This window comes from Vipera berus (assembly GCF_964194415.1).
Source record: "Vipera berus genome assembly, chromosome: Z".
Taxonomy (NCBI): Eukaryota; Metazoa; Chordata; class Lepidosauria; order Squamata; family Viperidae; genus Vipera; species Vipera berus.
Window position 1 is genome coordinate 92,534,218 of NC_138205.1, and position 27,214 is coordinate 92,561,431.

The window sequence follows — 27,214 nt, forward strand, 5'->3', positions numbered from 1 at the left end:
AGCAACCTGGTCAGAAGGCGGGACGGCCAGACTCGAATAGCGCAGCTGCGCGCAGCAAACGCCACCCTCTTTCGTTCCCGCCCTTCATTGCGTCGCCAGCCGAGTCGTTGGCCGCTCCGCGCACTCTTCTTGCCGCCGCCGTTGCGTACGCCGCGCCCTACCGAGGAGACCGTCGGACAGAGGCGAGCCTGGAGGGTCGCTTCAGCAACTGCACCGCCCCCACGACAAAAACGTTCGCTTATTCCTTTATTTCCTTTTTTTAATTGCCGTCCGAAATGCCTCGCGGAGATCGGGAGAGCGATTGGGTGAGTGAGGTAACGGATGGCGTGGTTTAATAATGGCCGACTTTTTTCCCCCCTCGCCAAGCATTCATTGTGTCCTTAACGGGTTCTTTCGCGGGCAGTGGGCGGGCAAGACTTCCAAAGCCAGGAGGAAGAGAAAATGGCGGGCGAGGGGCGAAAGAGGGGGGGGACGCTGAATTCGATTCCCTACGCTTTTAAAAGCGGCGCGGAAGATTGTGGAGGGAGGGAGGCGAAGCCATGAGCGTTTAAATGGCGGCCTGTTGCATGTTCACTTAACGTTTCCCTCAGGCGCTTATCTGGCCAACAGATACAGTAAAATGCAAAATAGGAAAACAGTGGAGAGGCGGCTTTTTTTCGTAGTATATTTAGATGTCAAAAAATACTTATTTACCATAATCGGGGTAGCAAGATGGTAGGCTAAAGGGAAAAATGGAGTCTACACTATATCCTTAACATTTTGGCGCGATTATTGTTTGGCGACCTTCTTAGGCAATTTACGGGGGAAAAATTGGCGATGGGCTTTTGTTGCTTTTGGGGTTTTCTGGAAATTATAGAAAAGGGTCCAGATGTGATTTTTCGGCCGATTGCATCCGTAGACTAAGAACTCTTGATAACGAGACATTACTGCAGTTTAAATAGTATACTTAATACATATAGTATTTTATTGTATATAAATATACACAAATAATACACTGAAGTAATTTATATCTGCTTAATTACATCATTGTTTCCAATGAATAGAATCAATCTCACGAATAATTATAAGTATTTACTCAAAATTTTACACACGACAATGCTTCACGTGGTTATTATATCCCTAAAATAGGATAGGGTTCTGTGAATATTCAAATACGCAGGAGTTAAGGCCGCCATTAGTGATAGAGTGATATTCTGAAGCTGCATTACGCGAAATGTGTAGCTGATACAATGTGGAAATAAAAAGTTCGTAGAGTTGTTGCGGAAACGGCTATTTGGATGGCGCGTTGGTGCCTGTTAGGGTACTAAATGCGGCACAATACGCCATTAGCGTAGGATCTAGAGATGACGCATAACTTGTTCGTTGGAACACTTGGTGGCGCAATTGGCGGGACTTGGTGTCTTACAAGGAAAGACGTTAATAGAGAGGAAGGTTCTGGAAGGGCCGGCGGCCGTTGGGAAAAAGGGGAGGGGACAATTGGGCCGAATTCGTCTTAAATCCGGTAGAGAACTGGAAGTCAGTAATATTTCGCTCTACACACGAGGACGGGAGAAAAACGGACTTAGAAGTCCTAACGAACAAGTCTAGAACGAAAGCGCAACTTTGATGCCTCTTTAATACAGTACTACAAAGGGAGGGGAGAGCGCATGCGCAGAAGGGAATAATGTACTCTTACTCCTGGGAACGAGTCTCCTCCCTCCGTCGGTGTTCGTCGGCGCCATTTTCTCTTATAGTCCGCTGAGGAGCTCGGTTTGTCGGAACCGTCACATGGCGGAGCCATCTTCGGTTGGGAGGCGGAGACTCGGGTAGTCTCAATCTTAACCGCTTCAGAGGTGAACCTGATTAAGCCTACTTTTTCAAATGATTTCTTGTTTCAGAATCACACTCTTAACGCGTGTAGCCCGCGGGATAAATCGATATCTGTAAATATACCACCATAATGTTAACGTCTACTTAAGCAGAGGGTTGCATACACTTTACGCATCCATGTTTAGCCTAGAAAGTTACGTAAACCAACTGTTATAGTTATGATTCAATTAGAAATTTGATTTGTAACGGCTATATTATGTATGGAAATTTTAGTATGAGGCTCAGTTTTTTGTTTTGTTTTTTAACACCAGATTTTCTTAGCGGGGTTGTTACAAATGGACTTAAGGATAATCGATTGAAGAATATTGTATTGGCAGTTAGTCTGTGGTGATAACAATTCAGAAATTTGGTAGTATTTTTTCTAATGTTTATTAAAGGTTTCTTGAGGATTTTTTAAAAATTTTGTTAGAAACGTTGCCTACAACAACCCTTAAAATAAAATTGTCTTGTATTTGATTACTTATAATTCATTTTCTCAAGTAGAGAAAGTTCTCCCCATGATTTTCTGGTTACATATCTAAGCAGATGCTTTAGATGGTATGCCACTTAAATTTTATCCTTTGAAAATGTAATAGCAATATTCCAAACTTCAGGGAGTTTTTTTTACTTAACTGTTATTTTAAAACTCTAGCCAGAATGGCCTATTCACAAATTTCTATTGAAATATCCATCACAATAAACCTCAAGACATTTGAATGAATTTATTTGAATGAATAAATAAAATTACAATTTAAACAAAGGAGAAAGTTTTCTTTTCATTTAGTTACATGTTTTTGGAAGTAATGGCATCTTACAGTTCATTTTTATTTCAGTTAAGTGATACCAGCTACTTTATGCTACAAATTACCTCATTCAATTCTATATTGTAAAAAATCAGTTCTTTCAGGCTATAAACTTCTGCATTAAAAAGTAAAAATATAGCAAAACCATCATTAATTCTAAAAATATTGTGATTATGGATTGCCAACCAAAACAGATCAATTCAATTTACTTTCCAACTTAGATTCAATCTACTTTAGAATTTAGATTATTTCAGGTCATTAACTTTACAGAACACCCAAGATGCAGACTATCTTATATTTTAGTTACATTCCTCAACATTTTTTTTTAAATCCATTTTTTTTAATCAGAGGGAAAAGGAGCAATTCCGCAAACTATTCATTGGCGGCCTAAGCTTTGAAACAACAGAAGAAAGTTTGAGAAACTACTATGAGCAATGGGGAAAATTAACAGATTGTGTGGTAAGTTTTGTTTGTGTGTTTATTTTTTTATTTTATTTGTATTTGTTTATTTTTTTGAGTACTTGATTTAGGTTGTCTAATCCTGTGGTAGTAGAATAACAATTTGTGTACTTCTGCCAAGTTTTGAAAATAAACAGGATGGTGAGCCAAAATTATGTTTGGTTTTATAAGTAATTCAAGGCATCAAATATACCTAATATTCCTCCTTTCTATTTACCCCACAACACAGCCCTGTGATGTAGGATTGGTTATAGAGAGAATGGCCCAAGGTTACCCTAGTTCAGGGGTTGGCAACCTGAAAAAGCAAAAGAGCCACTGGGAACCGGTTCCATCACACATAAAAAAAGTGGGAGCCGTACAAACCAAAACATTTTGCGCATGCACAAAATGCTTTGTTTTATGCGCACGCGATTCCACTTTTTTTATCTGGATGCACCTGCACGGTGATGGGTCTCCCTGGTGACGGGCGCTGGGTTGCAGCACTGCCTTCAGCCCGGGCGCCACCAGAGCCACCCCTGGGACCTCCAAACTGCCGCCCGTTCGGAGAGGTGCGTGTGCAGCTCTCCAAACCTTTGGAGAGGTGCGCACGCACCTCCGCCCGAATGGGCGGCAGCGGTACCTGTTTGCAGACCTGCTCCCGCCTGTTTGGAAAGCTGCCGCGGCCCGTTTGCAGAGCTGCCGCCTTTAGAGGAAGGCAGCAGCTCTAGAAATGGGCTGTGGCAGCTTTCCAAATGGGTGGCACCACCACATGTTCGGAGAGATGTGTGCGCACCTCAGAATGGGCATTGGCGCTGCCCTTTTGGAAAGCTGTCGCGGCTCGTTTGCAGGCTGCCGCCTTCCTCCGAAGGTGGTAGCTTTGCAAACGAGTCGCGGCAGCTTTCCAAACAGGCGGCGCCACTGCCCGTTCAGAGAGGTGCACGTGCACCTCCGCCCGTTTGGAGAGGTACCCGGGCGCCGGAGCCGCAGGAGAGGCTTAAAGAGCCGCATGCGGCTCCAGAGCCGCGGGTTGCCGACCTGTGCCCTAGTTGCTTTTCTTGCCTAAGGCAGGGCTAGAAACCAAACTGGCTCATTTATAAATGCTTTGTTACCTTTAAGAATATTATGTGACATTTTGAGCTCTTGAAAGACAATTTCTCTTGAAAATGATGCTTGTACCCAATATTCATTTAGGCTTTTAGCACAGTAATTGTATTTACTGTTATGTATTAATGTAACTGCTTGATGCTTTTCCCCCTGTAAGTTTTATCTTATATTTAATTACATACAAACTTTCTGTAGTAATTTTAATATAAATTCCCAAGTAACTATTGAAAAAGTAATTTGAGGTAATAGACTAATAGTGATTTGCAAGTGTACACTGAGGGTGAAACAATTTTTCATTTTTAAAAATTGTATTGTTTTATCAATGATAAATAGTATAAATGTTAGAAATGACTGTCGATAATACTTAAATAAGTCAAGGAGATTGTTTTAAATTTATCATCTTGTAGGTAATGAGAGATCCTGCAAGCAAACGCTCACGAGGATTTGGTTTTGTAACATTTTCATCTATGGCTGAAGTCGATGCAGCAATGGCTGCCAGGCCTCATTCAATTGATGGAAGAGTAGTTGAACCAAAAAGGGCTGTAGCCAGAGAGGTAAGTTTTGAGTTATAGGATAGAGTTACAAAATGCTTTTCTACTGTGCTCTTTTATAAAGGCAGTGGTTTTTAAAGTATAATGGGACAGCATTTTAAGTCTTTCAGATGTTGCTAGATTTCAAACTGTGGATAATATACTTCATAGGAGAACGGTAGTCAAACTGCATATCACATCCATTAGGTAAGAAAATGGGAATTAAGTTAAAGGATACAATGCTCAGTAAAACAATAAAAATAGTGTTGAAACAGTAATGGTGACATAGGTGCTAATTCATTATGATAGGAAGAAATTGAGTGCTATTTTAGAGCAGTGGAGGGCAATTCATGACCAGAATTATTTTGCATTTTTTCAAACATAATGTGAACTGTCAATGTCCTGACCTTGAAACAAGGCTGTTTTGAGATTGAAAAATTTTCTATGTACCGTATTTTTCGGACCATAAGACGCACTTTTTTCCCCAAAAGTGTGGGGGGGAAACGAGGGTGCGTCTTATGGTCCGAAGGTGATCCGTATGGCCAGCCCCAACCTCTGCAAGTGGAGCACGAATCGGCACGTGCTGAGAAACGCCGATCTCACGCTCCTGCACTCTCCCTCGCTCGGTTTCAGCTTCCCTTGCTACAAGAGAAAGCAGGCTGAAATGGAGTGAGGAGATTGCCAGGAATGCGAATCGGCTGATCTCGCGCTGCTGCAATCTGCCTCGTTTCAGCTTGCTTTCTCTTGTAGCAAGGGAAGCTGAAACCGAGCGAGGGAGTTTGCAGGAGCACGAGATCGGCCGATTCGCATTTCTGGCAATCTCCTCACTCCGTTTCAGCTTGCTTTCTCTTGTAGAAAGGGAAAGCTGAAACCGAGCGAGGGAGTTTGCAGGAGTGCGAGATCGGCCGATTCGCATTTCTGGCAATTTCCCTCACTCCGTTTCAGCTTGCTTTCTCTTGTAGCAAGGGAAGCTGAAACCGAGCGAGGGAGTTTGCAGGAGCGCGAGATCGGCCGATTCGCATTTCTGGCAATCTCCTCACTCCGTTTCAGCTTGCTTTCTCTTGTAGCAAGGGAAGCTGAAACCGAGCGAGGGAGTTTGCAGGAGCGCGAGATCGGCCGATTCGCATTTCTGGCAATCTCCCTCACTCCGTTTCAGCTTGCTTGCTGCAAGAGAAAGCCGGGCTGCAGGGCCGCCTCTGCGGGTACTGCTCTAATGCAGAGAGGGAAGGACAAAGAGGGAGGGAGGGAAGGAAGGAAGGGACAATGGGAGAGGGAGGGAGAGAAAGAGAGGGAGAGAGAGAGAAGGAGAAAGATATTTTTTTTCTTGTTTTCCTGCTCTAAAAACTGGGTGAGTCTTATGGTCCGGTGTGTCTTATGCTCCGAAAAATACAGTAGTTGGAATGCAAAATGTTTTTCAGATCTTTACCAAAGAACCCTGATTTGCAAAGTTCATGGAATAAATCAGCTTCAAATTTCTCTCCTTTATCCAATAATCAGAACCCCTTAATTTATAACACTGTTAATTGTCCCCAGGGAGAAAGATGATGTCTGCCCTTACCTTAGCATTTTTCAGTTTTTTAAAAGCTTCAGTATACTGTTTTTTCAAGGAATCTGGGAAGCCTGGAGCTCATGTTACTGTAAAAAAATTATTTGTTGGTGGAATTAAAGAAGACACTGAAGAACATCACCTCAGAGACTATTTTTCAGAATATGGAAAAATAGACACAATTGAAATAATTACAGACAGACAATCTGGCAAAAAGAGAGGCTTTGGATTTGTAACTTTTGATGACCACGATCCTGTGGATAAAATTGTGTGTAAGTATCCAGAAATATTTTAAAGTATGTGAGATTGCAGTTAAAATTGAATGTTTTCCCAAAAGTGAGACCTACCCCGAAAATAAGCCCTAGTTTTGGGGGCAAGGCACTTGCCTAAAAATCAAGCTAGAGCAGGGGTGGAGCTGCCCCACATGCCTTGCACCTTCTTACCATTGTAGCCAGGCCTCCCATGAATCGACACCTGCTTTGCCAGCCCACTTCTGTGGCTGAGCGAAATGCCTCTGCAGCTGAGAATGGAGTTCCGGGCTGCATTTTGCTTTCAGAGGCCTTCAGAAAAGGCCTCTGCAACGGAGAACCAAGCTATAGTTTCAATCCGTAGCTCCGTTCTTGGCTACAAAGGCCTTTCCGGAAGACGTGGGCCAGGTTGGAGCTGTCATTGCCATGGCAGTGAGGTGAGACCATGGAAAAGACACCCCCTGAAAATAAGACCTGGTGCTAGTGCTTTTTTAGAGACAAAAAAAAGACCGAATCTTATTTTTGGGAAGTTTTGTGTGTGTGTGTTAATATTAAAGTCAGTCATGTTTGTATTACAGATATTTTTAGTTAGTCTGAAAGCAAATTTGTTACCTTCCAAAGTTAGATAACAATCAGAGGTATGTAGTAGAAGAAACAATTAACTTAAACTGTTTAGCATTCAAGAGCAGTGTTTCGATAAGGTGGCTATATTTAACTATTTGGAGAATTGATAGGGCTTGACTCAACCATGTTACTATCCAAAAGTAAATTGATTCATTTAACAACTCTAGCAAGAAAAGTCATAAAATGGGTCAGCTCACAATCTTGCTTAACAACATAAATTTTGAGCTCAATTGCTGTTGTAAATGGAGGACATGCCAGTTGCCAAGCATTCAAATTTTTGGTTATGTGACCATGGAGATAGTGCAATAGTATTAGTGAAAATAGATCATAAGTCACTATTCATTGCTGTTGTAACTTTGATCTTTAGACAAATTGTTGCAAGCAGAGGACTTATCTGTATTTTGAAAAATAGTGGAGTAGCAGCCAAAGACTGCATAATTGCTGACGCTATCCAAATTGATATATACAGCTCTGAAACGGAAGAAATATTGTCTGCATGTTAGAGTATACTAACAAATTTTTAATTACTGCAGCAAAAATGCCTACTACCTCATTTATGAAAATCACTGAAGTTTGGACTGAATAATATTTGAAAAATTAACATATAGTGGGTAGATTAGGGGTGGAATGGTAGACCCACCATTCCTGAAATGAGATTTGCTCATCCTTCCTGCAATTATTTCAAAAAGCTCTTCACACTTGATATTGTAACCAGTGATACAATTGAATTGCATCTTCTGATTACAATTCATTTCTATTTTGCTAATAAGCTTGTTTACTATTCTGTAAAGTTGGAGTTTTTTATTGTGTGTCTAAAATTTTATATTTTAACAGTACAGAAATACCACACAATCAATGGACATAATGCAGAAGTAAGAAAGGCTTTATCACGGCAAGAAATGCAAGAAGTTCAGAGCTCAAGGAGTGGAAGGGGAGGTATGTTTGAATTGCATTATATTTAAGGTAGTTATTTTAAAAAATAATAATGGTAATTTGTTAAAAAATATTTTCAGGTAATTTTGGCTTTGGAGATTCACGTGGAGGTGGTGGAAACTTTGGTCCAGGACCAGGAAGCAATTTCAGAGGTGGATCTGGTAAGTCAGAAAACCATATTTTTTTGGTTCAGGACTCCATAAAATTAACAGCTAAAAGTAACTCCTGGCAGCCAGGCAGATTTGAACATTGTTTTATAAGGATTTGACTCATAATGAAGGTAACAATGGTTTCTTCCACAGATGGCTATGGAGGTGGTCGTGGATTTGGTGATGGATACAATGGATATGGAGGGGGACCAGGAGGTTAGTCTACTGAAATGTTTTTTTAAAAAAATTAATAATGAAATATCACATTAATACAAATTATGTAGTGGATGTTTTGTTTACATCTAAAAAGTTAAAATGTAAGTATTAAGATCTTCAACCAGTTTTATGTTAGTCATTCTTTGGTCATACATATATAATAGAACTTGATAATTTTTCTAAGTTCTGTACAGTTCTATACATGTGTAAATACTGATTGAGGGCTAATTTGGCTTAGTTTAGGCACCATGCTAGAAACTAGAAGGCTGTAAATTTTAGTCCTGATCTAGGCGTTGTTGCGAAGTCGTGTCTGACCCATCATGACCCCATGGACAAAGTTCCTCCAGGCCTTCCTGTCCTCTATCATCTTCTGGAATCCATTTAACTCACGCCTACTGCTTCAGTGACTCCATCCAGCCACTTCATTCTCTGTCGTCCCCTTCTTTTGCCCTCAACCTTTCCCAGCATTAGGCTCTTCTCCAGTGCGTCCTTCCTTCTCATTAGGTTGAGTTTCAACTTTCTAAAGATCAATCAGGGTTGATCTCCTCTCGGACTGACCGGTTTGATCACCTTGCAGTCCAGGGGACTCACAGGAGTCTTCTCCAGCACCAGAATTCAAAGGCCTCAATTCTTTGACACTCAGCCTTTCTTACCGTCCAACTTTCACAGCCATACATTGCAACTGGGAAGACCATAGCCTTGACTATATGCACTTTTGTCTAGATTTGCCATAGGTTTCCTCCCATAAAACATAAAGCCAGCCAAATGGGCCAGTCATTCATAGTCAACCCTATGAAGGAAGCAAACTGCAGATTAAGTTGCCAAGAAAATGGCATGGACTGGTCCAGGTACTAGAAGTCAAGGCTCATTTGAAGATACCCAAATTAATGTAAAGTACATTATAAGTATTATTATTATAACGTATTATTTTATATTACAAGTATTCAAGCAATAGTTAATTGCTCAACCAAGGCAAATTTACTACAATTAATACATGAAAAATCAATGGCAACAATGTCTTGATTTTAAAATGGAAATCAGCATAGAATGAAGGTGTACTAGGTGATGCAATATCACCTGTCCTTTTTTTCTGTCTGGCTTGAAGTATTTTGCAAACTAGACTGGGCAAAAGATGGAATAAAAATCAATTTGCAGATGATATTGTCTAGACCAGTGTTTTTCAACCTTTTTTGGGCAAAGGCACACTTGTTTCATGAAAAAAATCACGAGGCACTCCACCATTAGAAAATGTTAAAAAATTTAACTCTGTGCCTATATTGACTATATATAAAGTAATTCTCTTGAATAGGAATCAAATAAACACAAAGAAAGTATTTTATAATTACTTTTCAATTTTTCCCACGGCACACCAGGCAACATCTCGCGGCACACTAGTGTGCCGCAGAACAGTGGTTGAAAAACACTGGTCTAGACACAGAAGAGGTACAAAAACACATACAGGAGCTGCAGAAAGCAGGAGAACCATTTGGCTTAAAATTAAATCTGAAAAAGAGCCAGGTTATGTTTAATAAATTCACCAAAGAAAGAAAAAATATACCTGGAGAAGAACTAGATGTAGTAGACTACTACATATACCTTGGCCAATGGATCTCAATGGAAGACGATACAGTAAAGGAAATTGGATGGTGTGTTAAATGTGGTTGACGCATTTGGTGAGCTAAGCATAATTTTCAAGAACAATATCCCCTATGCCTGAAAAGAAAAGTTTTCAATTGATGTGTGCTACCTGATCTAACATATGCCGGTGAAACATAGACACTAACCCCACAATACAAAAGCTTCAGGTGGCACAAAGAGCCATGGAAAGATACATGCTCAGCATTACAAGGCAAGATGGAAAGACCTGCACGTGGATTAGAGCTGGGCTTTTCAACCTTTTTACTGATTGTACCACTTTTAGGATATGGCAATATTCAAGTACCACCAGTTGCCTAGCAAGGTGTCAAAAACCTGATGACCCAAAAGGGGAAAAAAGTAATAAAATACAGGTAGTCCTCGACTTAACAACAGTTTGCTTAGTAACTGTTCAAAGTTACAATGGCAGTGAAAAAAGTGACATGACCATTTTTCACACGACTGTTGCAGCATCCCCAGGGTCATGTGATTTACATTTACATGCTTGGCAACTGATTCATATTTATGATGGTCACAGTGTCCCAGGGTTGACTTGGCAAGCAAAGTCAATGGGGAAACCAGATTCACTTAACAACCATGTTACTAATATATTAACTGCAGAGATTCACTTAACATATGTGGCAAGAAAAGTCATAATGGGGCAAAACTCGATTAACAAATTTCTCACCCCTCCTTTTATATTCTCTCCTCTTCCCCCTCCTTTTATATCCGGTGTCGAACTTGATTTCATTGAGGGCTGCATCAGCATTGTGGTTAATGGGGAGTGGGGCTGTGGCCAGCTCTACGTTGCTCAGGTTGGGGGGAGTGTGTGGGGAGATCTGGGGTCTCCAGTAGAGAGGGTTAGGGTTAGGCTCCCTCCCTCCCTCTTATTCCCATCTCCTTCCTTCTCTCCAAAATCCTCCCCAATTCTCATACACATGTTCCCCCAATATCCTCCCTCACACACGTTATTTCAAAAGCCTTTCCTCCCTCCCTCACACACACACCACTTCTTTCAGAAAAGCTATTCTGCCAATTTCTACAGCGTCTTTTTCCCCCTCCCTCTCCCGCCAAAACTGCATCCTTTTATATATATTTTTTATTATTATTTTTAATTCCATTTATATCCCGCCCTTCTCTGAAGACTCAGGGCGGCTTACAAACTTAGCAGTAGCCTTCATTCTATGTATATGCCTGCTTATTAGGGCTTTCACACACACCCCAAGCGGCATTATTACAAAGTCAGCTTAATTGCCCCCAACAATCTGGGTCCTCATTTACCTACCTCGGAAGGATGAAAGGCTGAGTCCCCCCCCCCCCCCCTAATCTTTCCTGGTGAGCCAGAAGTGCCAATCCTGGGGTCTTTGTTTCACCCTAGCAGCTCCCTATGACTCATGGCAAATTCTGGGCTGGACAGGGCCACATACCACCTGCCAGGTGCCAATGTACCACTGGTGGTATGCATATGCAAAGACCTGGAATGGAGAACAAAAGAAAATACACAATGTCATCAAGAGAATAAAGGAATTGAAATGGAAATGAGCTGGTCACATAGCAAGAATAACTGATGGCAGGTGGACCAAGGCAGTCATAGAATAGATCCCACTTGATAAAAAGTGCCCACAAAAGACCTAAAATAAGATGGATCAGTGGCATCAAATATTGTGGGCCCAATTGGCAAAAGAAAGCTCAGGACTGTATTAGTTGGAAACATGCAGAAGAAGCCTCCATCCTGTAGTAGATAGACAATGGCTAAAATGATGATGACAAGTATATTGTAGTAAATGAAAATTTCAGAATTAAAAAAATTAAGAAATTACTGTTCAGACTATATTATTTAGAAATTTCCAGTAAAAATATAAATTGTCTCATAGTTATTGAGATCTCCAGATTATGATCATGTAATTACTATCTTAAATTCACTTTATGTAAATATATTACAAGTATAGTTACGTAGTTTCATCTTACAACAGGTGGCAATTTTGGAGGCAGTCCTGGTTATGGAGGAGGAAGAGGTGGATATGGTGGAGGAGGACCTGGGTACGGCAACCAGGGTGGGGGCTACGGAGGTGGTTATGACAACTATGGAGGAGGTAATTATTAAGTTATTTAAACACGTTTGAAATGAGAAGAGGTTTCCTAAACTGGTTAAGAAATGTGTATTAATCATACCTAAATTTCAAAAAATATCTTGGCTTTTCACAAAAAATTATTGGAGTTAATGGTCATCAATGTCCATAAATTGTTTTTATAAGATATTTTATATTCTTTCATTCTAGATATGTAAAACTCAAGTACTAGAACAAAGTTAGCATATAGTAAAAATATATATAGTGTAAAATAAAATTCTACTAATAGTATAAAATATAATGTATAATGCAAGTTCATATGGAAATGCAAAAACAACACCCAAACATTACTTATATTGCCAGTTTTCTTCGCTTTCTTGTTGAAAACAGGTGTCTTGCATGTTCGTTTACACATCTTGTATTTACAGTAAAATTATCTTTGAAATGAACAAAATACTTCTTTATGCAGGCAATTATGGAGGTGGGAATTACAATGATTTTGGAAACTATAACCAACAGCCTTCAAACTATGGTCCAATGAAAAGTGGAAATTTTGGTGGAAGCAGGAATATGGGAGGACCATATGGTGGAGGTAACATGTTGAATAAAAAAGTATTTTCTGATTTCTTATCACTGTTGATTTCACTAAAAAAACAGCAAGTGAGTTAGAACTATTTTTCTAAGCTGCTCTTTTCTGTTAATATAAGCCAATAGTTTAACTCTCCTCTGAAATAACGTTCCTCCCAAGATTTAAACATACATCCTATGTATATTTCATATGCCTATAGTAAGTTGAAAGTTTATTTAGTAGAAAATAACGAGTTGGACAGTCCTGAACATTATATATTCAGTTATTTTTAAAGTTTTTCTTGGTTAAATAAAATTATAAGTGGTATGTTCATTTAAAGCAGGCATGTCAAACTCGCGACAAACGTATTGTGACTTTCCCCATTGCCAGCAATGGGGTGGGCGTGGTTTTGGCAAGACGCATTCAGCCTGCGGGCTGGCAGTTTGACATGCCTGGTTTAAAGCATTTTGTTCTAGGAATATAATATATTCATAAGTGAAGTAAGTATCAAAATGATTGTAAAATAAAAGTAATTTACAAGTGTTTATTAGGTAATAACCAGTTATGGTAAATTTGGTAATAAATAGAATGCTTGCTTTTCTGCAAGTAGCTATCTGGCAATTCCTAACAGATTTACAAAATAAAGAGAAATTGCTTAGGAAAAAGTTCTGTGTTACTTACTAATTGATTTCTGTTTTTACTAACACAGGAAACTATGGTCCTGGAGGAAGTGGTGGAAGTGGGGGATATGGAGGGAGGAGTCGTTATTGAACTTCTGTAAGCTTTTCATGGGTGAGTGTACATTTAATACTAAAATTGCAGTTTTCCTTAGTTTTAGCTGCAGGGGTAAAAGCTTTTTAGGGTCATATTATCTTTCCTTTTAAAAAAAAATTGGGATAACTTCATAACCTATTTTTTTACTCTTTACTTCTGTTGAAACAGGCTTCACTGTATAAATAGGAGAGGATGAGCCCAGAGGTAACAGAACAGCTTCAGGTTTTCGAAATAACTTTGTTAAGGAAACACTTATCTCAGTCATGCATAAATATGCAGTGATATGGCAGAAGACACCAGAGCAGATGCAGAGAGCCATTTTGTGAATGGATTGGATTATTTAATATCATACCTTACTGTGGAGGAAGGATTGTAAAAATGCCTTTGAGACAGTTTCTTAGCTTTTTCATTGTTGTTTCTTTTTAGTGGTCTTTGTAAGAGTGTAGAAGCATTCCTTTGATAATGTTAAATTTGTAAGTTTCAGGTGACATGTGAAACCTTTTTTAAAAAAATTTCTCTAAAGTTTTGAAAAGCTATTAGCCAGGATCATGGTGTAATAAGACATAACGTTTTCCTTTGAAAAAATTTTAAGTACGTGTGTAGAGTTAAGAAGCTGTTGTACATTTATGATTTAATAAAATAATTCTAAAGGAAATGTTGTGTAATTATAGATTTATTTAAAATATATTGTAAATTAAGGCAAGGAGTGGGTAGTAGAAGGTCCCACAAATACTATAAAGTTGTTGTTGTACATGTAAATGCTGGTTAGATAATGTTTTTTTTTTGTAAATTACCAGATTAATATCTAGATAACTTAAGGGATATCTCTGCAAAGAGAAACACCTTTTTAGATCTTTTAGATGCTGCTTCTTCAATGGCAAGTAAAGGAAATATCCCCAGCGAGGTACTCTTCCAGGGACACAGGTCTAGTGCAAAAGAACTCTTGAGAACGGCAATTAAGTTCAGCCAGTCTTAAAAGCTGTGCTGTACTTCCGCAAATCTTTAACTACAGTAGTTTTAAGGATGCCAACGAGAGCTGAGGGTTCTAGAGCAAAATAGTTCTAAGCTTCAGTTAAACTACTTTAGGTAAGATCTTATTTACTTTTACTTTTTTTTAATATTCCAAAAACAAGAAACTAATATATGACAGTGTACTGTTTCAGTATAGTGGTTATATTATCTAGTTTAACATAGCAATGAACAAAGTTAACAATTGTGCACTGGAAAATTTAATAATTCTTGTTTTGGTTTGGGGGTTTGGGTATTTATTCTGTTTTCCATTTGTTGGTTTTATTTTTTGTTGTTATGTTTTAATTTATTTTTAACTTCAGCTGCTTAACCTATCTTTTTCCTACTGGAATCTAGCTTTATGCATCATGGACAAGCAATAGACCTGCTGAACAAATGAACCAGCCAAGTGTCCATTAATGATTTGCAAGGGTTCCATCCCTGCTATGGGTAGTTAAAATGGTATGTTTTTAAAATGGTACAATACCTTGTTTTTACCCATTTTTGTTTGTTAAAACCTAAAGTTGAAAACCATGGCTCTTCAGAATAGGGCAGTTGGATATCTGTTGTTCGATACAATGTATTTTAGTATCGTAGAACTTGTGTTTGAATTTTATGAGTGAAAGTGAAGTTTATGCAGCCTTTGCATACAGAATTCTTCCCCTCACTGGTCTTGTCAGCACTATAGCAATATGAATTTAGTGAATTGAAGTATAATGTGGTATTCAAATTCAGCTAGCTCACAAAAGTGTTTTCATTGCATATATTCTGATGCTGCACAGTGTAAAATTCTGTTATTGAATGCTTGCTGTAGTTACCTTCATTATATGGACATGGTATCTTGTTTTAGAGGGATATTCTATTTAATATAAATTAATACTTTAATTCCAAAATCCTCACAATTTTAAACACTTATACTGCCCTTTAAAAGTTCTATGTTGCGTTGTACAACACACACACTTAAAAGCCTGGCCTTGCCCCATCTGTTTTCTAGCCATTTGCTGAATTTTTTCCTGTGATACAAAGAGGCTTCTGATAAACTTCTTCAGATACTTTCTTTTTCTTTGGCAGGAAGGTGCCAATGCTGCAGGTAACTAATGAAGAAGTGCTCAACCACAGAAACTTCAAGAAATAAGATATTTCTTTATTCTTCATAAAATAGTTGGTTTTGCTGATTTTTATTAAACCCTTTATAGTCAATGATTTTAGTTGCAGCCTATTGTAATTTAATTTTAAAAATTTACAAAATGAAGGCAGACATTTTCTAGAATTCAAACTGACAGGAAGTCAAGACTAATGTGAATATTTGATTTTTATAAGTGTTATAATAAACTTGTTTAAAAAATATTCCTAGTCTGATACCATATTACCATTTTATGCGCATCCCAAATGATAAAACAGTTCTTCAATGTGGTGTGAGCTGTACCACATAACATATTTTTTGGCATTGTATGTATTCATAATTTACAACTGTAAGATAAAAATAGCGCAAAAAACCACTAAGAAGAGAGGAAATACTATGCTTAAAACTAAAGAGTTTTTGGGATCACATCCTGTCTTATCTTCCTTTATGCCCAGTGGCTGCGACATAGTATAACTTAAGCATAGAAGAATGAAGAATCAGCTGCAGAAATAGTGCTATGAAAGTCAAATATAACTTGGATATACTACAGTATCCTACAGAATGGGACACATTGTCTCTTAGCACCTTAATGCAGATGTTACCTTGTCTCTTAGCACCTTAATGCAGATGTTACCTTTTTTAGCATCAAAGACATTGCCTATACTGCTAAAGAAAGCAACAATATTCTGAAAAGGTGCTTTTTCAGTGAAAATTGGTAAGAAACTAGATAAGAATCTAGTTTAAAAAATGGGCAAAATGGCTGGTAATCTTATTGGTATATATCCTTATGTTTGAATACATAATGCAATATATACAATAGCAACTGCAAAAACATCAGGTATAATGCATGGAAAGATTAAGTGTATTTACCTGGTGTAATTCTGTTCTGCCCCTTTTTAAGAACTAAAGTTAGATTTAAAGTCATTAGCTTTGTAGAAGATAATATTGCTGCCAATTTTTTCAGTACATTTGAAGTATTGGATTCTTATAAATAGGAAAATAAAATCAGTGGAATATAGTTAACTTGGTCTTTGAAGGTAATGATAGAATAATCGCATATGCCCATTATGGAATAAATGGCTGTATTAACGTTCAAAGTACAAGGCTGTTACAGGTAGTTCTTGATTTTAGATCGGATGCTTAGCAACTGCTACAAAATTTTTCAAATTGGGCAGTCACATGACCTTAACAACAAGGTCATAGCTTTGTATTTTATATGTAGTAAATATTTTTCCAAACACAATATGGGAATCTTAAGTGGATTGAAAAGGATGCATATTAAATCATTGTTTGTACCAGAGGGAGATATGTATAAAATAATTTTCCCCAATAATTTTCTTCTATTTTAAACAGCACTAACTCAACAATTTTGAAGTTCACGATGATAATTTATCAAAGAAAAATGTTTGTATCCCAAGATAATGCGTTAGTCATTACATGGTTATTTGTTTTTAAAATTAGGGATATATAATTTTTAAAAAATAACTTCCGAATTTTCTGGCTAAACCAGTACAACCTTTTTAAAAGTAGGGATATACAATTTTTAAAAAATACTTTTTCTGAATTTTCTTGCTAAACCAGTACAACCTAGGCAAATAAGTATTGATTCACTGGACAATGCATTTTACAGTATTGTACAGGACTATCATTGTAATTAAGAAGAACCCCCCCCCCAAAAAAAATAATAATAATGGCATCTGTAAATATAAATTGTATAAATACATACAGAAGCTCAATTTTTCTGTAAACTGCTTTTGTAGCTTTTTCAGTATATAAATATAAGCTCTTATAAATCAGTGCTCATGGAACTTATGGTTAGAATTGTAATATTAACACCTCAGGAATTTTCCCAATGTAAAATAGTGTTGCTAATGTCTGGAAATATAAAATGTTTGAAGTGTGCGTGTTTTGTTACACTGTTTCCAAATAAGTAGCACAGGTGTATTTGGGCTACAGCAGCAATTGGAACTGGAAATTATGTCAGTGATGCAGTCATAAAGCATCATAACTTGACTGCATGTGATAAGCAAGGACATCATGATTGCTGGGGGGTTTTGGCACTTTGGGTGGTGTTGTATAGTATAAACGAGTGAAAAAGTAGGCAGGGGAAGCAGGGAAGTTTACAAATGCAGTCACACGACTGGATCACTAATCATAAGTATATGCCCATTGTCAAGTGGCCAAATTCTGCTAATATGACCATAGGATGTTATGGTTATGTGAGGGTTGGTCATAGGTAACACTTTCAGTGCTGCTGTAACTACAAATTGTAAGTTGAGGACTATCTACACCCTGGAAATGAATAATACACTCAACTTCAAAGGCTGTATATACATCGTGCAAAAGTGATGCCTAATAAGCAGAGCATGGAAAGTACAGGTAGTCCTCGACTTAACAAGCACAAAATTACTGTTAAGTGAGTTTTGCCCCATTTAAGAACTTGTCTTGCCACATAAGTTAGTAACCTGGGTATTAAGTGAATCTGGCTTTCCCATTGACTGCTTGTCAGAAGGTTGTAAAGGGGGATCACATGATCTTGGGACAGCAAAGGTCATAAATATGAACCAGTTGGCAAGCGTCTGAATTTGGATCATACAATTCCGGGGATGCTACAAAGATCATAACTCTGAAAAACGGTCAGAAGTCACATTTTTTGGTGCTGTTGTACATTCACTAAACGAACTGTTGTAAGTCAAGGACTACCTGTAAAGTAAATGTCAGAAAGAATGGGGGGGCTAACACCTATATTTTAAGCCCCAGCTGCCACTATCTAGTGAAGGTCTGTATGGATTACTCTTGGGAACATCCATACAAGAAAAGCAGTGATGGTTTTGTGCTACTTTTAAAAATTCCATTATTTGTAACTAATGAAATTGAAATTGCAGGTGATAGGATTTTCTGTGGTCATGTAGTTAGCATGTTTTCATAAGCATACATGCGTAAGCTGAATAAATTCTGCAGAACAAATACAAAATGACTTCAGTCCATGTTAAAGTTGCTTGGGTTGAAATTCTTTAAAACAGTAAAACAATTAGGCAAGGGGATACAATTCATGTTTATACTGGCTTGCAAATGCAATCCTTAAACACCATTATTAAAACATTTTAAATTTTTGTCTATGATTATTTCAGTTTGGGGGTTTCTGATTGACTTTTTTTTTCAGGTAAAGTTAATATAGTACCATTTCCACAACACTGAAGGGCACATTGGCTTGTATTAATTGTTCCTTGGTTATCTCTCAATTTACTGAAAAAGTTCCAGCAAAGATCATTCAATTTTTGTTTTATATTTCTAATTGACCTTTTGTATTGTGTCTTCTGTTTCTCAAGCTTCTCCATTTGCATCTGAAGATGATACACTTCATCTTTCAGGTTCATAATTGCATCTAGTTTACGTTTACGGCAGTTTTGAGCAGCGACTTTATTTTTTCCTCTTCGTCTTATATCACGAATGAGTGACAGTTGATTATCTGTTAGGTAGTAGTTTGATAACATGCTATTAAAAGACTCTACAGGCAAGGTCACTATATCATTAACAGAGAATGGAATTCTTAGGGCTTTTGCCCGGTATTCATCATTCAGAGTTGTGTGTCTCTCATTTTCAGTTCTTTTGGCTTCTGGCCATCTAAAATAATCCTCTGACATTGAGAATGTCAGCTGTTGGAAATCCTGATTGTATGTGTGATCGTGGAATATACCTGCTAGTGATTTTGTCCTATGGTTATAAGTGCTTTGATACTCTGTATGGCAACATTGTAAGCAACTATCTCCTACAGCTCCTGAGTAATCTGATGCGCCAAAGTTGGCATTCTTGTTACAGGAAAATACAAGCGATGCATTACTATAATTTAAGTCTAAAGAAAATCCAGAATCTGAATCTCGTTCTTCAAAAAGACAAGTTTCTGCAAAATCAAAATTTTCTTCCATGGTTAATGACGTGAAATGTATTTTCTCATATCCATTTCCATTCAGGCTGAAAAAGCAATCTTGGTTTGTAAGACTTCTGCAGCATAGATCATTTGCAAATAATTCTAACATCTTGGTCTCGTTCGTTGGAGATGTACTTAAGTCTGGTAGAATCTCCAGTCTCTCTAAAGAGGTCTCTGCATCTGTTACATTAGGGTGGTCTGATCCCATCACCGAGGCATCATGAAGGCTCGCATCGTGAAGGCTCACATCGTGGCTAATAGCTTGGGCCAAATCTATAGGTCTCTTAAAGTTTGTCAAATCCACACTTCTGCTGGTTGCTTGTTCCTTAAAGGGTGCAAAAAAAGTTTGTTAAAGGTAAATCGTGTAAGTCATTTGAAAATATTACCAGGCTGAACATAGATTCAAAGGTTTTCTAGAACGGAATTACAGTATTTGCAAAGGTCCTCGGTCTATTACCACATTTTTGCTACAGGACTGCAATGAATGCAAGACTTAACAGTGAAAATTACAACAACAGCATTTCTGCTGTCATCTTGAAGAAAAAGACATACCATCTATACCTGTCATGCTGAAGTTGGTCAGTATTGGGGACTGCTTTAGGACCAGTATTCGGCATAGCAACTCTTCAGCTCTGCCTTCTTTAGTAAAAAAAAACCTGCTATTTAATCAAATTATAATTTAAAAATATTAGAACCAAGTTAAAAAGTTGGTTGTAATGAATTATGACTCCAAAGGATTTAAACCAATATGTGTCACCATGTCTACATTTCTCTGGTAAAAAACATTGGGTTGACCAGTGACTGCAATTCAGGATGCTAGTTTTCTCTTAGGAAAGAAATTTACACAACTTGCATTGAAAAAATATCACAACATCTGTTAGCTATTATACAAATTAACCAATGCTAAACCACTGGACAAGCTGGCTGTTTATTAAATACACATCATTTCAGAGGAGTAAGATGTCAAAGAAATAGGGATGAATGTGCTTAACTGGACTTTTAAAAAGTTTAAGTCAGCTACTAAAAGGGAAAAGTTATTTAGATAATTAGGTACAACTACATTTTTAAATTCTTTAATGTCCTAATCAATTATAATTTTAATATTTTCTATTATGTTTTCCCTCCCAAAACCATGCTGGAGATTAGCAAATGTGAATGTAGCAATATATTTGCTATGGTAAATTGTCAGAAGGAAGAATAGGTTTGTTTTTTATTCTCACCAAGAGGATAGAAGTGAACTCCCTCTCCTTCCAGTCAGCTTCTTCACACTGATCACACTCTTGTTTTTCTTCCTCTGGAATTTCTGAGTGCTCATTTTTGTTTGGTAATAAATAGTCCAAGTATTTCTGCCTGCCTTTTAAATCTAAATCCTATAAATGGAAGAAAACAAAATTATTAAAGATAATACTTTCAGCACTGATGATCACTAATACTTCAAAATTTAAAGTATAACATGCAGTCTAAGCAATAGCTAATTAGTTCTACTGACCATCCCCAATATTTTGGTCCAAATTAAAAAGGACATGCTTTATTTAACGATGTTCTTTATACAAAATGATTTGACATCTCAAATAGATATTTATGATGAATAATCAAAATTTTAAAAAGCCTACTTTTGCCAGAGTTTCACATAACACTTCACCTCTTTGTGCTAATTAGACTTGTTGATTCCATAGATTCCAAAAACTTAAGGAAAAAAGTATAGCCCCAACATCTGTTGAAGATGTTTGAATGGCTTTCTTGTCTATAGTGACTCAGTAGGCTAATATGGCACTTCTGCAATAGGTATCCATGGTGTGATGCGCTATAGCTGTTGTGGACTCTGCCAGCAGTGGGCTGGGTGCAGTTTCAGCATGACGCATCCAGCCCATGGGCCAGCAGTTTGACACCTCTGCCTTAAAGAATCATCAATTGAGCCTCAGTAATGATTTTCTTCTAAGTACGCAGAGGTTCTGATTTGCTTGGCTCGGCTCGTGCTTATTAGGGATATGTATCAGAATTTCCTTAGCTGCAACTGCCAAATCATGGAAGGCATTTAAAGAGCTTCAAATGAACAGTGTGACAAAATTTGGTTCCCTTTTGCGGGAGTAAAAACTTGTATATTGTTGGGATTTCCTGTGTTCTGTATTTTTATTATGTATGAGTTTTTAACATATCTTTAGCTTGGAACTGAAAGGGAAGGACAGGAATAATTAAAATTAACCAGTCTGCAAATATAATTAAATTGCTTTTGTGTATGGTGTTTGATAAGAACCTGTATGATAGAACAGAGAATGTTAGAAGCTATGTCTCAAATAAGCAATGTGGATCTTCTCTCTTTTTCAGCACTCCAGTTTATATGCTTATGAAAGTTTGGTATTAACTAGATTGAAAAATTACTCATTTCTTTAAAAATCACTCATTTTTTGTACCACTTGAAAGATTGCTCTAGATTAAGGTGGAGAAACTTGTTTTACAGCTTACCATAGAAGCAGCCAAATAAATACTTTTTCAAAATGCCGTTTACAGCAGGGGGAAAAACATTTTAAACCAGAAATACTGTACAATTTACATAAAATCATCTTTATATCTGAAAAATCTACATTAATACTTTCATACTAAATCTTGAAAAATTCTTATGAAATCAGTATTTTAAAAGTTTGGAAATTGGATGTCTTAGGTATTATAAAAAAGTACAATGTATGTCAAGATGTTTAAATGAGATGGGACAATGTAAAAGCAATATATCTCTGCATAGATTATTTTCTTGGTAAGAATTACAATAACTTGCCTAAGGTATAATTTCAGTATAAATTCAGAAGAGAACATAAATAATAAATCTATATTGCTGAAAATGATTTTAGGTTTGTATGACAACTCAACAAAGAAAAATCAAAACTCATGTAAAATGTTCAAATATTTGTACAAAATTGGCATTACTATACATTTGAATATAAAAAAGGTTACAACAGGCACCCACATATGAGTCCATTTTTCACTAAGGGATTGCTGAAATTACACTGAAAATACATTTATTTTCAATCTACTAAACTCAGCGTGCATATTATAAACATTACTTTTGGAAACCTCAGTAAACAAAACGTACCTCTGCAGGAAAGCTTCATATTTGTTATATTTTAATATAATTATCTGCTAAATTCTTTGCAGGATTATGGTTAACATGTAAATCTGACATGATGGCTTGCAGCTTCATTTAAATATATAGTAGTCCTGATCTGCAAACATTTTGAATTCTTTATCAAGAGATTAAATAGAACCAAATAATAGGGGCATATAATAGTGGCCAGATTTTATGTTTGTTGACTGGTTGACTCAAACTTTGATGGCCCATTGGCATCTCTATTGATAACTATCAAGATGGGAATAAGCTGACATTGCAGCCTTTATTTTCTCTTTTCTGCTGTAGATCTAGACAAAACCAAAGCTTAGATACACACAAACACAAACAAATTTAGCAAAAATGTTTTAAAATACTTCAAACAAGTGTTGGAAATGCAAACAAAGATCAGGTACATATTACCATATCTGGTGGAGATGCCCTAAAGCAAAAAGACTTTGGTTAAAAATACATTCATAGTTGGAGAAAATGACTAAAAAACAAATAGGCTTTAAGCCAGAATTATTTTTGTTAAAAATAATAGCAAATTATGTGAAAGACTATATATTTAATTCTACACTTAATAACTGCAGGAAGAGATGTATTTGCCCAACATTAGAAAAATGTAAATGGGTGGGTTTCTTAGAAATCTTTCACACCTACAAACTACCTGTTCAATCTTAGCAACTATGCAAAGATTTAAAGCCCATTTTAATATTCTACCCCTGGCAGCCTTAACAGTAGGTTTCACAAAATCTCATTTAACAAGAAATTGTCTCTATGGTCAGAATGAATCTCAAACCTTGGTGTACTCTTTCAATGAGATCTTACATTATAATATATACCTACCAATTTCAAGCAGAAATCAAGTTTTTAATTAGTTTTTTCTCTTAGACCATAACCCTGCTGTTATAAACAGATGCCAAGTTCTTACCAGCACTTAAGATTTAAGATGTCCTAATCCTGGAAGACTATCATGTTCGTTTGCCTTAATTCTATTTTTATTTGTTTTATTTTGTTTACTGCTTATATTTTTACATTTTGTCAGGTCTATATATAGATATTTTATTGCTCATTGTACTCGAGGCCTTTTGTATGCTGTTTTTATTATAGCTACTTCGCTGGTCGCTGACCATAGATAAATCCATTTCCAAAATAGGGAAGGTAGGTCATTTCTTCTGGAAAAAATAAAATGCAACAGGAAAGACACTGACCCATGTTACTTGTTCATTTGGAAAGTAATCCTTGATATCTCCTATATCCTTGATAGGCGTTGTTCTAACACCTATTGGTCTATAGTGTGGAAAAGCAAAACTTAGCCAATTTAAAAGATGATCTATATTTTACATGTTATCTTATTTCTAAATATTAGTCTCACTCAGTTCCAAACATGATTTTATTATTTATTCTGTATGGTATCTTTGCATTGGAAATAAATTTCTTAAATGTAGATTTTCTGCAAATTCATATAGGATTTGATTGTAAAATAGGTAAACCTGGATCTATGTTTTATCTGAAACAAAAGGAATGCGGGGAGAAGGAAGCAGAGATAGAATAAACTCCACCTTCCCAGCAGGTTTCAGTACAGGGACAGTTGAATGTAACGTCCAAAACCACACCCAAACATTCTGGCATCACTTTGATACATTTCAGGCAAATAGTAAGTTGCCACACGACAATCGCATTCTAAATTAAAGAATTTCAAACCTAATCCTGAATACAGCACAAAATACATGGCAGTGAAGAAAGAACAGCTTCTGAACATGTACAGACTAGTCTAAACAAAAAAAAAGCAGGATAACTTGCTTAATCTTCCAAGCCTTCAAGGTAGGATAAATTTTCAAATCTCATAATCCAACAGGTTGCTTGTCAAGTTACCCGGAGGTAACAGGAAACCTGAAAGTTGGGGAAGGCTGGACTAGGAAAAGCAAGTAGAACTGCCTCCCACACTTCTTGAAAAAACTACAGCATATTACAGTGAGCTACCCACAAATTCTTACACTACCTTTTGTTCCAGACTGTAAGAAGCTAATGTATTAAATCCTATCGAATCAATGTATATCCATAAACTGGAGACCATGATTTCAAGGAATACAACCTGCAAGATGAACTGCACCCAACCTAAGAAGGACACTTCATCCTGGCCCCAAGAAATAGTTAAATGCTTGCTGACAACTCCCCATTTCTGCCACTGAATTGATCTCTGTCCATCCTTTCATTTATTTTCTTGGATACATGTGTGTATGTCTCCTTTTTCACAGAAAACCCCCTTGCTTAATGGCAACCCAAATGTTAGTCCAAAGAGTAGGGTAGCATTTTTATAAAATGAATAAATAGCCATCCTGAACCTGGATTGTTTGTATTTGCCATTAGTCTTTCTACTTCCAAATACTGGAAATCAGTGCTCCCTTAGTCATTTGACCAGTTTGAATTATTTTCCCTGCATGTGTAAAATGAAGAAAAAAGGGAGGAAAAGCTATCTCCTGTAAATCATATGCTATCTATTTACCCTTTTCTATATAAAATTATTCACATTTAATACAGTTTTCTTAACAACAAAAAAAACCAATGGGAAAGTAAGCATGAAAGTACTGTATTTGCAGTCCAAAGTTTTAAATAATCCTCCAGTTGGGACTCCTGGCAAAAAATGTTTTTGGGAGACAAGAAAGGTAATTTCTCCGAACCAGAATAGTATGGAGAGAGAATGGATAACAGTGTCCCTTGCTAGTCTTCGGGATGCTTTTTGAGAGTTGGGTATGGAGGGAGCAGGAAACCCCTCGCCATGACCATAACAGGCTGATTTTAATTCCTTTCCCATCACGTGAAAATATGATTGTCGTCTCAGTGTTAAAAGGTGGGGGGCTAGTAAACCCTGGTAAACAGAAGATCTGATTAAGCACGGTGCTTTTCAAGCTTTTAATACACCAGTGACTAGCACTGATTATGTTACCTAGTTAGGGTAATGAAACGTCTGCAAGAAACAAGCAAGCTCAGAGAGCACCAAGGAAACCTTTCAATCCTGAACAAGTATTCTCTCTATTGGTTTAGTACCTCCGTTGCGCTCCGTTTTTCCAATTTCTCTCTACTCAAGTGGGCTCGGTGGATTGGCTGGAAGCGCTCGTCCGCCCCTGATTTACCTTCGAACTGAAGCCTCGCTTTTTCTCTCCAGGATCAGGCAAGGCGACTCCCGCCTCCAGGGTCTCTCGGGTTGGCTGCAGCCACCGGCTTTGCCCCTGGGCTGCCACGAAGAACTCGCGCGCCTCCCGACAGTGCCTACTCTCACGGCCTGCTGTGTCTGAGGTGGGGAGCGCCGGAGCCTTGTCCTCCTCCTGCGCAAGCCAAGGGGGTCACTCGCTTGGCGGGAAAGCTCAGCGTCCCCAGCGCTTGCACCTCGCGGAGCCGGAGACATTGCTCCAGCACCTTCGAGTCTTCCTCGTGAGAGAAGAACGGCATCCCCGAAGGAAGCTTTCCCGTAAATGCCACAAGGGCGAGGCTAAGCAGCCAATCTTCCTCTGAAGTGTGGCGCCAGCCCCCGCTCGGGTTTTCATTCCACTTTCCTGCACCCGGTTTAGGACCTGAGCGGTGCGTGCATGCCTGGGGAAGCTGCCCGAGGGCAAAGCAGGTCGGAGCCCGGCCGTCGCAGCCGTTGCGTCCTGCTCTTCTGCCGTTTCTTGCTTGTCTCTACTTCTATACACATATACCATGGCCGCCGCGAAGTCTTTTGTGGGGCGGAGGAGCGTCCGGGAGGCGGGAGCGCCCAACCAGTTTTTCGCTGCGGTTCCGCCACGGCCATCCTCAACCTGGACTCTTTCGCCATTAGAGTTAGACGGCAAGAAGACGAAGCAAGAAGACGAAGGTCAGAGACCAACACACACGTAAAGGGGAATCAAAAGGACTGGCGGCAGATGGCGGTGGAACAGAAAGGCTCATCAAGCTTGCTAACTTGTTCCCCTTCAGACGTGCGTTGGATTTCCTTGTTTCTAAACGCCACAATTCGCACTAACTCAAAGGGTTTCCTGTTTCTAAAAGACACCTGGGCCGCGTTCGCCAGCGCTGCATTTGCAGTCTTCGAAGCTTTTTTTCCCCCCAGATTTTAAGTGGGGTGGGTGGGTGAGTGCGCGCTGAAGGCCGGAATAGGTGCCCTTCCTACTGAAAAGACCCTTTAAAGCCCAAATGGAGGGAAGATCTAAACATTTGAAGCCCACCCAATCCAGCGATGTCATAACGATGACATTGTATAAATCGCAGGCATGTCTGTGCATCCCTTGCAGAAGCTTTGTTACAGACCATCAAAACTTAGATAAACTAAACTGCATAGCATTGTGCATCTTGTGAAATTTGAACGTCATATAAAGCAATTGACACAATGTGTGATGGCTACTGTCACTACTCTGAGTACATTTTCACCTTGATGCTATGAAAGAGTAAGAACTCTGTGGATATGTGTCAGGTTAGGAAATATTTGGGGAATCTTCATAAAGTGAGCTAAGAATTTGGATTATAATATACAGATGAATAAATATGTGGTTAAATGAGTTGAATTTTACATTCTATGATTTTAAAGAAAATTTTT

General features: G+C 38.0%; 2 protein-coding genes across 6 annotated transcripts; one reads left to right on the forward strand and one right to left on the reverse strand.

Moving 5' to 3' along the window:
* Positions 1–47: 47 nt before the first annotated feature.
* Positions 48–15,696, forward strand: HNRNPA2B1 (heterogeneous nuclear ribonucleoprotein A2/B1). Of its 5 annotated transcripts, none has more exons than XM_081343648.1 (13): positions 48–314; positions 3,000–3,110; positions 4,601–4,747; positions 6,331–6,541; positions 7,976–8,077; positions 8,155–8,235; positions 8,377–8,439; positions 12,048–12,167; positions 12,613–12,735; positions 13,421–13,503; positions 14,337–14,571; positions 14,851–14,955; positions 15,565–15,696. In XM_081343648.1, exons 1-10 carry the CDS (start codon positions 276–278, stop codon positions 13,480–13,482), a joined length of 1,059 nt encoding a protein of 352 aa, XP_081199774.1. In that variant the 5' UTR covers positions 48–275; the 3' UTR covers positions 13,483–13,503; positions 14,337–14,571; positions 14,851–14,955; positions 15,565–15,696. The 5 variants fall into 5 exon arrangements, with proteins under 5 accessions (XP_081199774.1, XP_081199775.1, XP_081199773.1 ...); XM_081343647.1 differs by having other exon boundaries at positions 54–314; positions 13,654–14,571; positions 15,543–15,696; XM_081343646.1 differs by having other exon boundaries at positions 54–314; positions 13,654–14,571.
* Positions 15,697–15,902: 206 nt separating this feature from the next.
* NFE2L3 (NFE2 like bZIP transcription factor 3) lies at positions 15,903–26,993 on the reverse strand. Its single transcript, XM_081343660.1, is given in 7 exon segments — positions 15,903–18,776; positions 18,778–19,869; positions 20,765–20,914; positions 25,779–25,985; positions 25,987–26,183; positions 26,186–26,321; positions 26,324–26,993. Coding segments are annotated over 7 exon segments (1,950 nt in total). The 5' UTR covers positions 26,459–26,993; the 3' UTR covers positions 15,903–18,743.
* Between the last annotated feature and the right edge of the window lie 221 nt (positions 26,994–27,214).